At 40.5% G+C, this 14,646-nt stretch overlaps 1 protein-coding gene across 1 annotated transcript; it reads left to right on the top strand.

Annotated features, from left to right (window-relative positions):
* The first annotated feature begins 357 nt into the window (after positions 1–357).
* On the top strand, positions 358–14,353 carry LOC111071754 (constitutive photomorphogenesis protein 10-like). Its single transcript, XM_041595305.1, has 3 exons — positions 358–494; positions 12,516–12,699; positions 13,630–14,353. The coding sequence occupies exons 1-3, from the start codon at positions 358–360 to the stop codon at positions 14,227–14,229; spliced, it is 921 nt and encodes a 306-aa protein (XP_041451239.1). The 3' UTR covers positions 14,230–14,353.
* Positions 14,354–14,646: the final 293 nt, after the last annotated feature.

The following is a 14,646-nucleotide window of genomic DNA, read 5'->3' as shown; positions in this document are numbered from 1 at the left end:
ATGAATTGAGTTCGGGGCCAAAGAGCAAAAGGCCAAACCCGAACCAGACCAGACCAGATCCTGACGGAGCAGAACAGACAGACTATCAAAGTGGAGCCAGGTTGGCAAGCGATGCACATTCAGTCAAGTTAAATGAACCGCATCTATTGACTATCTCTCTCTTCCTCACATGCCTTCCGTCTCTTTCTCATACTCATACTCTCTCTGTCTTTCTCCTGGTGCCTGTGTGCTGTGAAAGGCAATGCCGAGAATCAAACGACGCTGGCAGTTGGCGATGGCAAATTTTGCTTTTGAAGGCAACATAAATTTTTCAAACGATTGACTCAGCAAAATGACCATGAATGTGTGACATCAGCAATGGCTAGGTGTGGGCTCCACGTCCTGCCCGACGACGACAACCACCAGCAGCAGCACCACCACCATCGTCATTATCATCATGGCGCAGCATTCTGGGGCACTTTGTCCCCTTTCGATGGAGCAGCAAATATCCAGAGGTAAACACGTGCATTGCCTGCTTCCGTTATCAGTCAGCTTGTTTGCCAGACAGCCGGCCAGGCCCAAACGGCGTTTCCATTGGACACGCCCCCCCGGGGTCCGGGCCCAGCCTCCGGTCGTCTGTATTTGTCTGCTTATTGACGCTTTGAAGTCTGTTGAATTCGTACAATTTTCTCGCCCCGAACTAAGTAGCCCCATGGACAGGGAGCGCCTCTACAGCTGCCTCCTATGTTTGTTCGTGTGTTGAAAATTAACTTTGAAAGATTTCCGCTAGCATCAAATTGCTTGACATTGCATTTGCGGTTCAATGGGTTTGTCTTCCCCCACCCAGCACTCCCTCTGCAAGGCCGAGTCCAACGTAAAGGTGTTTTGATATGTTAAATGCAGTCTGATGTGACCTGAGATGGAGATGGGCACACAGTGCGTATGATTGATTTGATTTGACAAGCATTGGGCAAAGCCTTGTCAGTCTGACGATGGGTAATATTTCTCGGGTTTGAGAAAACAATGTATTAATCAAATATATTGCTGTTTAGCTAGAAGGTGCGGGTTAAGGGTAATCAAATTGATAGTTGTTTTACGAGTGGGTCAGGGTTTTATTTAGAATAAATCTAAATCACTATGTATCACTATGGGATGTTGATGCCGTCCAACAATGTGTATTCCTTATAAGGTCTTAGATGTTTCCTTGTTAAAATCATTAAATGCTCAGCATGGATTCCCTCGGACAATGCTGTAGAAGGTGGGGAAAATATTTTGTTTAACACATGTGAGAATCACATTCAATTTGAATTCCCTAAAAAATGATTTTAATGTTTATTTTAAATGCCCAATTAATTTCACAAACAAAAGCATCAGCAAACCACGAAAATAATAAATATAATGCAGAGCATAGTGGTTTCTGTTCCGCCAGAGGTTAAATAAATTTAACAAAACAAAGCGAAATAAAATTTGAAAAATTAAAATGAATCTGACCAACTTGCCCCAAGGTTAGGCCCGCGGCGTCAACGCGGTGGCAACTAATAAAACGTGCGCTAAATATTTATGAATTTCCATTTTATGACACCTTCGGTGCTCCGCAGCTGCGACAACACACTGGCCCCAAAATAAGTAAACGAAACTGGACAACTCCGTTCTATAATTTAAGCTGGGGACAATTCACACAAAAAATAAAAAATATAAAAAAAATTAACATAAACCGTAAAATGTTTCCGGAAAAAGAAGAGACCAAAAAAAAAAGAAAATCACGTTTTGCAATTACACAAGAGAGAATAAACAGTGACAGAAGGAGAAAAGAGGGAGACAGGGCGAGAGAGACATAAAGCAATGTCATCCTTGATGCTACGAAGAACTTGGTGTCCTTTTCCGCCGTGAACTGTGAGAGGAAAACAGCAGCTAGAGGCATCCCAAGGAACTTGTTTATTTGGGCAACCAAAACACAGCACAAAACCGAAATGAAAATGCAACAAAATAATTAAAAATCGTGTGCAGAGGCTCATTTTCCAGCATGGGAGATATGTACAGCTTGGTTCACAGCGACTTGTCCCCAGTCCGAAATTGCTTATGAATTGTAAACAAAGCTAGCTCCCTGTTGGGAATGCTTCCCAGTCTGACAATCTCCCCTCGCGGACAGTCCGGTTTGTCTGTTTGTGCTACGTGTGAATTATAGCATACTTTCTGGCGCGTGTTGAAAATTAATTTTAAATGTCTGATAAAACAGGAAAGTGGACAGCAAAGCCGAGGGAAACAAGAGTATCAAACTTTATTCAATATTTGTGCAAGCAATTTATCTGTTTGATTAAATACTATATAACTGATACCAAATATGTATAAGTTTCACTATTCACTCATCATTTATAAGATAAAAATCGTTTTTGGCTAGAGAATTGGGCTGGCGGAAATCTCTCCTAAAACTAAACCAGTGGAATATTTCGAATCTTTCATTTAAGTCCACTTGCCAACTGTACGGCACGGAAGAAAAAACTTTTTCGAAACAAATCCTTTTATGGCTACGCACAACAACAAAAACAACACCGAGAATAAGAGATGGAAGAAACATCTGCAAACAAATTTTGGGATCCCAAACGTAAGCCCCACAAAACAAGTCACGTTTTGAGGCACAAAGCACACACATACAAATACACAAACACACGCTACACTCACACAGACCGGAATTCAGAGTTGCAGGCCTGTTCGCATAATTGTATTGCATAATTTTAGCACGCGCTCGCTTTTCTTTTCCTCTATTTTCGGGAAAAAACTAAGCACAACCCATAAATACGCCTAGAAATATGGTGCAATATTTTTTGTAGCCAGCCACAGACAATTCGCACTACTTTTCTCATTATAAATTGGATTTCGCAGTCACATTTTGCTTATTACTTTCAAAATCTATGTAAATTTCTTTATATATAGTACAGCTTCACCGCCTCTGCATCTAGTCCGCCCCTCACCAATCGAAACGCAGTATACCGCCTCGACTGGCATTTTTTCCAGCACACTTTTGTGCGCCTCCTCGTGCTGCACGTACTGCAGTTTGCTGGATAGGATGCAGGGCGGCATGTTGGAGGAGGAAGCATTTTGTTTGCATCTTATTATTATTGCCCGCAGAGCTGCAGATACCAACATACAAACGAACAAACATATATAGAGAGACGGCGGTGGCTGCCAAGTTTATTGTGAAAATATAATTCAGTTTACTCTTCCCTTTGGCCTCTTTTTGTGTCTCTCTGTCTGCGTCTCTCTACCACCCCTGAAAATTAGCTGTGTGCAGCGTGATAATGCAATTTCTGTACGTTTCTCTGGCTTACAAAGTACCCAGCAAGAACTTTATTGTCTGCAAATGTGCAGATTATATAATCATGCTTGAGTCTCCGCTATGATAAAAATACGTAATGCTACAAATAATTTTATAATTTTTCCAACCTGTTGCGTGGTTTTTCCAACACTGTTTCTATTCGTATTCTGCACTGCTGAATTTCTGAGTAATACATAAGTATATGTACGTAAACAGAGGCATGTATGTATATGGTGACGGTAAATTTATTATTAATTCTGATGAAGAGAAAAATCTATCCCCTTACCAATTTTTCCATGACAACAAAAATTAGATCAATCAGAAACTATGTACAACATTGCATATTTTACTTCATACAAATTGATAGAAAGCACTGACAGCCTTGACGTGGTTTACCTGGGCCACGACTGGGGTCAGACATTGGGGAATTCAAAACTTTTGTTACAGAATACAAAAAATGTTCCACAAAATCCAATTGCAATTCTCAACCGTTCGATGCTGTTCCACGCACGCATGCAAACAAATGGGAAAACCAAAAGTTTTAGTTTTTCATTTAAAACATTTTATGCACAGATTGGTCTGGGAGGGGGGAATTGTTGTTATTTTGCGAAAGCAATTTGGTCTCGGCATAGATTCCATTCCTCCATTTGTGAAGTTTGCTACTATTGTTTCTATCCCTGGGCTCAGAGGAGTATCTGTTGTGCATTGTACAACGTTTGTTGACATAAATGTTATTACCTATGTGGGAATGCGGCAAATTGCATACATTTCTTTCGGTGTCTTGCTGCAAAGAAAATCTTTAGGGAGTTGGTTTTTTCTACAGTAATTCACTGATGAGTTTAAAAGAATTGAATATGTACATTTTTCTTAATTGTGTAGTTAGCATTTGGTTTTCAGTAATTGCTGCTGATGAAAAAGTTTTTGTCAGATAAGAAAAAACAAACCGTAAGAACCTGGAATTTTCCTGTTTAATTATAATAAATCAAAAATTTGGCAATCAAGTTATATTAGGTCACCGAAATGGATTTGCCACATATCACCTCGTTTTAAATATTTTTTCCTATTCCAGTACCGTCAAAATACTCCAAAATGTATGTAACTAGAGGGATGATAACCTCCTGAAAGTGCAACTCAGTAATAACTCAGTTTTTGTGTTACGCGAAGACCTAATCATAAATTTCAATGGCAGACAAAACTGGGAAAACTACATTACCTAAAGCGATTTAATCAGATTGAACTCATCTCCGCTCATCTCCAAGTTGCCAGCAGTAGTAGGTCTGTGCTAAATAATGCACTGAAACACTCTGAGCATCAAATTGTACATTAAGGAGGATGGGGAGCATAAAAATTAATTAGCCCAAAAAGCTAGTTCGTATAACTTGGGGCGTTTGTCGCGATCCCCCTTCTGGGATAGCTGGCTGGCTAATTGTGGACTTGTGCGGGTCGTTTCATTGATTTATGACTGCTAATTTCAACGCATGACGTTCCAAGTATTAAATAATAAACTCTAACCCGCCAAACGCCTCTCGATCCTGCTGGCTCTGATGCTGTTATGGCTGCCTTTGCTGCTCCACCCCTATCATCATCATCCGGAGCAGCAGGACCAGGAGCAACATCAAGCCTCATGCTGGGCTGCAATGTCGGACGAGGCGCCATGGAACATGAGCTCGTCCCTACACTGGGTCCCCGTCCCCCACTCCCATGGCCCGACTTTACAAGTGTTTCCTTCTGTTTTATGGACCACCACGGCTCGGGCTGGCCGCCTCCCCCTCTCTGAGTTTGTAATGAAATTAAAGGCGTAATGTAATACAGATGGCAAAGTTTGCTCAGCGGTTATTTCCATGGCTGCTTGTTCCTCCTTGCTTTTTCGACGCCACTGGCCCAACCTCTCAGTAGCCATCATCGCTCTTCTGGACAGGAATTAAAGTTAATGAATATCTTTTTATTTATTTGAACATATTTTTAGTGGCCCTTTTTGTTTCGTTGTAGTATTTATTGTTATATTGTAAAACGATGTGTTTAAGCAAGAGCAGAGAGACAGAAAGACAGATGTAGCAGAATAAGGGGTATGGAAACAGATAACATATTCTGAAATTCTAATCAAATAGGTCATTAGGTGGAAAGAGGATAAACAAAGTGCAAGAATTAATATTAGAACATGACTAGCGGACATAGTTACTGTATTTTCTCTATATTTTCTCTCTATGTTATTCCCATTTCTTTGCCGTTGCTTTTTATCCTCGCATTTACAAATAATTTAATAAGTCCCTTTTGCGAATATCGATAAGAAATACTGAGAGAGCTAGAGAGAGAGAGAGAGAGAGCATACAGGCAGTTATCGGCTCCGATACCAATACCGGCTTTTAATAATAGTTACGAAGAAAATATATTCTACACGTTACATAAATCTTATCCAATATACTGACTAAGTAGCGGGTATATATGTATGTACAGATGCAGCTCTGTGCTCGGGTAAGTTGTATTCAATTTCATCGATGCCTTTCTGACAATTGTCAACATTAATGCATGATAAAATTGAAATTACCACACAATATTTTCTTTGATTGGCGGAGATTCCATCTCCTCAAATTATTCAAACTAAATGAATCCAGAACGTGTTGCTATTAGATTTAGTGAGTTTTACGTGTCTCCAGTACCAATACAGTCAGGCGTTACTACGACAACTTCAGGGTCCTTACAGGAGTAAGGAGGAGTTATTGCACCGCTTTTTACATTAAAGATGGAAATTATTGGTTTTCTAACAAACTATTTATTGAAGATCAAATTTACCCGCACAGAGACAGTAATGGTTGAGGGATTTCCAAGGCCGCAATGTCAAGCATTGTTAGATAACTGGCTGATAGAGGACTAATTAACTGAATGTCTAAAACAGTTTTGCATGAAAAAATTACATTTTTGGCACAATTGCTTCACTAATTCTCATGGCCCCTTCAGCATATACGGCAACGAGAATGAGTGAGCAAACAAAAACAGAAGAATACTCACTCTCTCACAAAAACACACACTCAGATAGACAGCACAAACAGCAAAACCGAGTTGCATCAAGAAATAGGGTATAGGGTAGCTTCGGGTCGAGGGCTTAGGTTCCCTTATAGATCGATAGGTTTTCTGATTTAATTTTAATTTCGCTAGGCTCAGTTTTGTTTTTTCCATTCTTCGCTCTCTAACGATATGACGGCTAACGGCTGATTAAGTTTATAAGATCTGGGCATAATCATAGCACCCGATGAAAGGGTATAACAGCAACGATGGCTCACAAAACTTCAACAAGACAAGACACAACAAGGACAAGGCTAACAGCAGTGGAAGGGTGGTGGGGCATGCTTGTTGGTGAGGGGAAGGGGTACAACTGGCACCATGTTGGAGCGTACTGCGTGACGGTTACAGCATGGCAAACAAGATGGGAACGAGAGCGGCAAGACGACCCGTACTAGTAAACTTCTACAACTAATCCTGACTGATGTTGCGACAATATATACAAACATCTATCTAGACACAAACGCACAGTACAAGTACATATGTATATGTATTATACATACTCGTATAAGTATGGTGTCTCTATATGGAGTGGCACAACATATGCTTGAGCTGCCTTCGCAGCCACGCTTTGCTGCCTTCTTTGCTCGCTCCTGGCCGCCACCGAGCGCTTGTTTGCCATTTGTGCTGAAGATTTATGCGTTGGCGCAAAAGTTGCATTTCAAATGGATTTATAGAAAAATAAAGGAATAGCATAATGCTGGAACAAACAACAACACGCTTGCAGGAAGTTCAAGGCGAATGTGCAGTACGTGAGGTTTGCTTTCTCTAATCAGCAGCTGGAGAGAATACTATATAAAGCATGTTTGCCAGCGAAAGGAAATATAAAGTTCGTATCCATAACTCTCTCTCTTCACTGATGAGCATTGGAGACGAACTAAATAAAGTAGCATAGAAGCTCTTGGCCCCCTTCTGGTGTTTAGTTTATACTTCGAGCGTAAGCAGCTGGAACAAAAATAGATCACAAAATAAACCTTAAGTGAATGTTGTTGCTAATATTATTAAATTAAATCACAATGGAAAACGGAATAGTTCCACAAAAGAAGTAAAAGCTAATCGATTGCTTTTAAATGTAGAGGTTTAGATAGCGGGATAAGAGAGTCTTCTCCAACAAAATAAAATTCAACTAAATGCGACACAAAAAATGTCGTGACATTTCGACATTTTTCTAACGACTAATTACCCGCCATATTATTTAACTATAGAGTGCATCCCTGCCTCTCTGATTACCCCTTTCACCACTCGGACTGACACTTTTAATGAGCATTTTAATTTTTGTGAAATTTATTGGCCGCTAAAAACGGAATTTATTAAATGATGACCGCCGCAAAAATTAAGCCAATTGGTTATTTTAATTAGGCGTAAAACGTAACGTGACCTGGGACCATTAGGCAAATTAGTTAGTTGACCGTATTTTGAAGTAAACATTTTGTGCGAGTATTGTTGATTGATAAATTGAAATTTAATTAGATTTACTTGGTGCGGTGGGGGCAGTTGCTTGGAGCTCTCTAAAGGCTGGGAACTACGAGTATGCACATGGCCGGGGAAACTTTCGAAAATGATTGAATGTATTTTCAAAGTCACAGCTGTGGCTACAAGTTCACTTCGCTTTTCACATCCTGAACTTTTCTTTTACTTTCCACGATCTGTGGGTTTGTGGGTGTGTGGGTGTGTGGGTGTGTGGCTGTGTGGCTGTGGGACAAAGTTGAGTTTGAAAATTGTCTGCGACAGAGTAAACATATTTTACGCCCACTCAAAGAAATGACAAACTATGTGCCATGGACCCGAACCTCCATCCCGTACAACTTTGTTTGTGTCTCTTTCTATCTGCTGCTCATTCTGTCCCCGTTTCTTTCCTTACTGCTTTCGCTTTTTCTCTCTCCCTCCCACTCTTCCTGTTGTAGCACGTAAGTTTTTAGAGGCTTAATTAAGTGCATAAACTTCTAAGCAAAAATACACGCACTCTGTGCTTTCCCTTTGGCTCTCCACCTACGCCGTAACACCTTTCCGCCCATACACTCTCACACATGCAAACTCAAACTCACATAGATACTCTCACTGGAACATGCAGAGGTTTATGCTTTGGTCCTTTAGTCCTTTTTTAGCTCGTCATCAGTTGCTGCTGGTGCTGCTCCTGCTGTCGCCGACTCCTTGGGGGCGAGTTTTTGGGGTTGACGTATAAATTTGAAACGCTTTACATTGTTTACGTACTTTGTCATAGTTACAGTTACCTAAATGTGTATTAGTGTGGGTGTGTGTGTGTGTGTTCGTGTGTGTGTGCGTGTGTGTGTGTCTGTGGGCTGTAGCCCTGGCAAAGTCCTTAGCTAAAGTGTTGCAATTATATTGATTGAATTTTGTGGCAACATAGCAACAGCAGTGGCAGGAGCAGCGGCAACATCAGCATCAACATCGGCAACTGCTTGCCATCACATTACGCATACGTCACCCAGGGGAGGCATTTCTCGGGGAAAAGCAGGCAAAGCTGGGTCGGAGGGGCGTGCTAAGCCGTTTATCACCACCGATAACCGATTCACACCTTTTGGCATCCTGGGCTTTATCCCTAACTTAATCTGGGTATCGGTTCGCCAGTCGGTGGACTCAATGTGCCTGGGGAATCCGGAACAAACTGACTTCCACTTTGATTAGCTAATCTTAAGAATCAAATTAATAAAGAGAACTATTACATGCAGTTCACCTGTATGGGCCCAAGCCATGAATTATTATTAATTGAGAATATCCACAAGAGATAACAGATAAAAACGTGTGACCAATTAACAAACAATACAAAAAATCCACTTATTTGTACAATAAAAAATAGTTATTTACATATGTATGTAGGGGGGGGGGGCCCCGCCCGGGGGGGGGGGCGGGGCCCCGCCCACCGCCCGGGGGCCCCCCGCCCCCCCCTGTACATATATCTAAAATAAAATATGGTGTTAAATAAAATATACTAAAATACTTTGGAAATGTTTAAGGTTTTTTAGTTAGAAAGCTACCGTGGGTGTGATTTTTTAATTTCCCTTCTTTAATACCGAGCTTAAATTGTATTGAAGCAATCTACCTTAAAGCCGAGTTCTTTCTCATTTTACAACAAATTTATAATTATTCCGTAGAAATGTCAGGGCCAGCGCTTGTATTTGAACCCTTCACCTGTTCGCACTTTTACGAAAACGGCATATATCATGATCTATCTATCATATGCAAAAATTCTGTCAGCAGTTTTGACATTTCACGATGCGTTGTCAAAAATCAGCAAACAATTCGAATATTTGAGTGAGCCAGCTGAAATTTGCGCAAATATTTTATAAATTTTTACGGATTTTCTAATTACAATTTTCTCTGCGCATAAATTTGATGTCATGATGTTGACAGCAGCCAGTGGCAAGTAAGCTGAATGCCAGGCCGACGCCCATAAAGGTGGCAACAAAATTGTGCATACATTCACTTATTATACCATACGGCAGTACCATGTGGCAGTGTTTCCTACAGAGGCCCTCGAATCCGTTGTAAATTCAATAAACAAATAAATTAACAGAATTTGCAACAAATCGGCGGCATATTTGGTTAATTTCTAAATATGCCAGCCATCGGGCAACGGACCATATGCAAATTGCCATGGCTAAAGTACCAAAAGTATGCATTGGATTTTCTATAATAAAGTGATAAAATATTTATGCCAACACAAGGGGACTAGATTCTAGACTTTGACAATACGACATTTAGATACTCTTCTTAACATTGGATATACTAGAGGTTCTCGATTGAAAAAATCGACTTACTACTTAGAAAAGAACTGCACCAAATGGTGATCAAATCATCATGATTATATCCATTGGTATATAAATTGCAAAGAAAATCAGTGTATAAATATGGTTAAAGTCTGCATAAGCGATAAATTTAATATACAAAAATGAACTCACTTTTCATCCACTCTACATGCTTATTTCGAACCTTCATTATAAACCAACGTACCCAAATAAAAAAATTTTTAAGTATTTCTTTTCAGTCAGTTCAATGAATTTACATCTAGAAAATGGCTGTCCACAAATCTTGCGTTACCTATTGAAGCGAGTAATGAAGTCACCTAACCATCTGGCGAGCGCATTCACCATTCAGAGTAAGGATTGTGTGCAAGACAAACTTGCAGTTCTACCTGGTTGTGATATTTGCATAGGCCGCGCATTTTGTGATTAACAGCTTCCCAAATACAATTACAAAATTCATGATTGCATTCGAGACTGGGTAAGTGGATGTGTGTGTACATCTGTGTGTGTGGGGTAAGGGTGCGGGTGCGAGTTCATTGTATGGCTCAATAATTACGTTGTATTTATTCGAAACAGTTTTCCGATAGCTGCCGCAGGACTGGCTGCCAGCCCGATTGTCTTCCTCCCATCCCACAATCCATGCACACGAGTATGCCATTTCCAGCATAATTATTGCAATTTATTTCGTTGCTAAAATCTAAGCAAACTATTTACAAAGCATATTATACAATCGCCCACCCACACGATGTTTACATTGATCTGCTGCAAATTGCATGAAGTGTTGTCGATTGGATGGTTGGGTCTATGATTTGAATTGGAATCAGGATTGGGGCCGGCAACTTCATTATACAGAGACCACCCCACCCCATATTCCATTGAGCGAGTTTATCCATCAAAATGCATTGTCGGATTTCGGATGAATATTTTGTCGGGTTTGCAGTTTAATTTTATGGTTTGATTTGGCTCAGCTCTCGGAATATGTATACAAGTATTAATGCTTACGGTTAGTTTAGTAATACAAGAGCTGTGCTAATTAGTGCAGCTCAAACCGCAGTCGAATGCCCATGGGGATTATCAATTGGCTTTTGGATGTCTGTCCGTTTCATGGTTTTTCCCCATAATTCTCAATCAGTTTGTCTGGACTTTCTCATATATATTTATTAATATTTATTGGCTTAGAAGTTTGACAAAAATTGTATCAATGAGACGCAGACACAAACAGAAGACAGATCTCTAAGCCGCTTAAACTAAGTTGAACAAAAGGAAACCCACTTGCGACAGACAGAGAATATTTGTACATATGTACTTATATTTTTATATAGACTTATATATCTGGCCTCAGTGCAGCCATCTGTCTGCGTAAAAGTTTCACTGGCAAGCGATAAGTTTTCTAAAGCCGCATCAGAAAACGACCACAAAGCCGTGGATATTTGTGGGCATTTTTTGGTTCAGTTTCAGTACAAAGTACTCACAGAGCAGTGCTATGAGATTCAACCTGCCACACCTTAAGCCGCTTGTGGCCAATTATTATCGAGAGCCTCAATTAAATGTTGCTATTGTCCATGGCCTGAATCGAACAGAAATCCCCATAAACTTTTGAAATTCAGGTGTCGCTGCACCATCCAGAAGGGAGCACGAAACGCTTAATTAAATTTTAAATGAATGTAAAAGTTTTCCCCGAGCAGCAGACCTTATCTAGGCAGGCTGAAACTTTAAAGAGATAGTAGGCCTCCCCGAAACTAGTGGCAACTTTTACGGCTCAGTCTGTAAAATAGGACTCTTGCTCACCTTGAGTCCGAAAACTTTTCTTGGCATCCATTTCTTAGAATATATTTTTTTTTTCACAACTAAACACCTTTGTCTGCTGATTGTGTAGGTGGGTAATGCTTGTTCTCGGACCATTAAGAAAGGGTTTAAACTTTCGCTTTGGGGCTATAATTAGAATACGCAATTAAACGGGACATAAAATATATAAACTATATGTATGTATTCTTTCGTTGTGGAAGGAGAGATGTAAAATTGAGAGGAAAATTTCAAGTAATTGAATCGTCGAGATGTCGAATTGACTTCTGAATAGACTACTATATCACTGATATATTTAAACAATAAATCACTTCAGTTACTTTAATGCTGTTTTGGATGTTCTTAATCTACGGTTTCATTAGCTAGAGCACTGAAAGTCTGGATGTTGTAATGGGGTAATCCCAGACTTCGTGTACTTCTTAAGAATGTCAATCACGTTTCCCCTGTTGACTCTTCTATAAAGCAGTCGGTCCCTTCCTGCTCAGGCATCGGTGACCTGACTGCGCCTCAAATTGCCAGTGAGATGAACAATCATATCAAGAGAGAGCGGCAACCATGAACCTTTCACATGAACAGTTTGATTTTCATTACCAAAATAGGACGAAAGGGCATCAGAGGGCAGGAGTATTGCCAGTCAGATGGGAGCGCTCAGGGAGAGTGCTGCAGCAGTTGCAGTTGGTTGAGGTTGTGGTTGGAGGAGGGGTCCTGGAGGTTTGGGTTCATTTCTTGTCCGCATCAGCAGCGGCATCGATGCTGGTGTCCTGGGCGGCATCCCGGCTCAATGTGCTGTGGCAAGGAAGCCAGCGAAGCAAATTGTTTTTAATTAAAAGTAAACAATTTCAATTCATTCGACAGTTATCCTGTTATGCTGCTGACATTGCTGGCTGGCGCCATAGACGCCAACGTGTCCAGGACCTCCTCCATTGCATTTTCTGCTAGGAGATACTCGTTGTTTGAGAGTTCAAAGTAGGACTAAGGGAGAGGAAGAACAAAAACTATCAAGTGGCATCGCAGCGACTTTGACAGGGCCTGTCCACTTATACTAGTATTTTAGCGCAAACATTTTCGCACTGAGACCCACTCGCCGTCTACGATTTTCTGCGATTATTAATTGTCTTGTCTCGCTTAACGGGGATTATTTCAAACTCTTCTTAACTCTCCTCCTGCAAGTTGTGCAACTCTTTCATATTTTATTCGAAACTTTGTTGTGCTTTCTTTTAATTGGCCTGAGATTTGCCGAAGTATTTTTTCGATTTCTTTTATTATGTTTTCCGTTTTTAATATCGTAAACGAATTGATGAAGCAGCAAAAAGTTAAATCCAAAATTTATATATTTTTAAACAGTTTTCTGTCTGTTATTTTTGCTGGATTAAGAAAAGTTTTTGTGTCTGCAGTTCATTCGATTCGACATTGATAGATTGATAGTGATTGATAGAAAATATAACAGAATTCTGGAACAACTGCGCTGCGCTTTTTCTGTTACTCTGAATATGTATTAAAAAAGTAAGTCAAAGTGGGTTTTGCTATTGTAATTATTTGTGATTAGGGTTTTTCCTCACTTATACTCAAAGAGTCACACAGTATAGAACGATCTGGAGAATTCACAATCAATTCGAGACTTTCCAAAATCTGAACTGGGGAAGCCCCCCCTTGAAAGTAAGGCTCGAACTAAAAACCCTGAGGCTATGGGACAGTGATGATACTGTACCTTAGAAAGTCTTCTACGTGTTTCCCGTCAACCTTACTTACAATCTTCCACCCGTACCGCTGCACAGCGTCCAGGGCAGGCCAAGAAGTAGGACACAGAACGGGGCACAGGGTCAGGAGCAACAGCCTCTATCCAGGTCTAGTTTTCCAGGCAACGGAATCCGTCTTAGCCGCGAGATGAACGAAATGATGCTCAATCCAGTGGACGGTTGCCAGGTGGAGTTCGTTGGGGACGATACACACCACTGGTTGGCCACCATTCTTGGCCCTTCTGACACGCCCTATGAGGGAGGACATACTCAGTTGGACATATTATTCCCAGAGAACTACCCGGTTGGCCCGCCTAAAGTACAATTTCTAACTCAAATGTACCACTGCAACATCTGTGGTGACGGCCTTCTATACCGGGATATACTATCGAATAATTGGACGCCGGTTCTTACTGTAGAAAAAGTGCTCCTATCGATCAGGACGCTGCTAGCAGCTCCCAACCCTGACGACCCCTTGGAAATACTCGTGGCCAACATGTACAAGGCGGACCACGCGCAGCACGACGAAATCGCCAGGGAGTGGACCACACGTTACGCCACTCCCGAGGCATTTTAAATTATAGTTTATTTATACATAATACACAGTAATATGATTATCGTACACAGATACATACATACAAATATTAACTTATATACAATTTGTTGAAGATCACAATAAAAATATATACTGTATTCTACAGAATATATTTGGTCATACTATTCCGATGGATAAGATGGTTGGTGATTGACCGAATTCGTGGTAACCCAGTCGAAGTTTTGTTCATTGTGTTCAGTTTGTATCTGTAACGACATAAAAATTTAATTTGAGAAATATACAAAAATGTGTCAGAAATCCTTGCCTGATGGCTTCTTCTCGAGCTTATCTTCTGCCATTGAAGGTACATTAAGAGACAAATGTACGTGTATTTCTTAAAATCCTATTAAAATGTTCTAGTTATAAAAACGTGCAATTGATTTATTTCGTATTTAATGG

The sequence above is a fragment of the Drosophila obscura genome, unplaced genomic scaffold (genome assembly GCF_018151105.1).
Source record: "Drosophila obscura isolate BZ-5 IFL unplaced genomic scaffold, ASM1815110v1 contig_46, whole genome shotgun sequence".
NCBI classification, from domain to species: domain Eukaryota; kingdom Metazoa; phylum Arthropoda; class Insecta; order Diptera; family Drosophilidae; genus Drosophila; species Drosophila obscura.
Note: the sequence above shows the minus strand (reverse complement) of the source record. Positions and strands in the feature narration are given on the sequence as shown.

Bases quoted from the DNA above. Each gene is read 5' to 3' on its own strand.
- LOC111071754 (XM_041595305.1), top strand. From the start codon at position 358: ATGGCTAGGTGTGGGCTCCACGTCCTGCCCGACGACGACAACCACCAG. The intron at 495-12,515 runs GTAAACACGTGC...TTACCAAAATAG, and splicing joins GGAGCAGCAAATATCCAGAG to GACGAAAGGGCATCAGAGGG. The intron at 12,700-13,629 runs GTGCTGTGGCAA...ACTGTACCTTAG, and splicing joins GGGCGGCATCCCGGCTCAAT to AAAGTCTTCTACGTGTTTCC.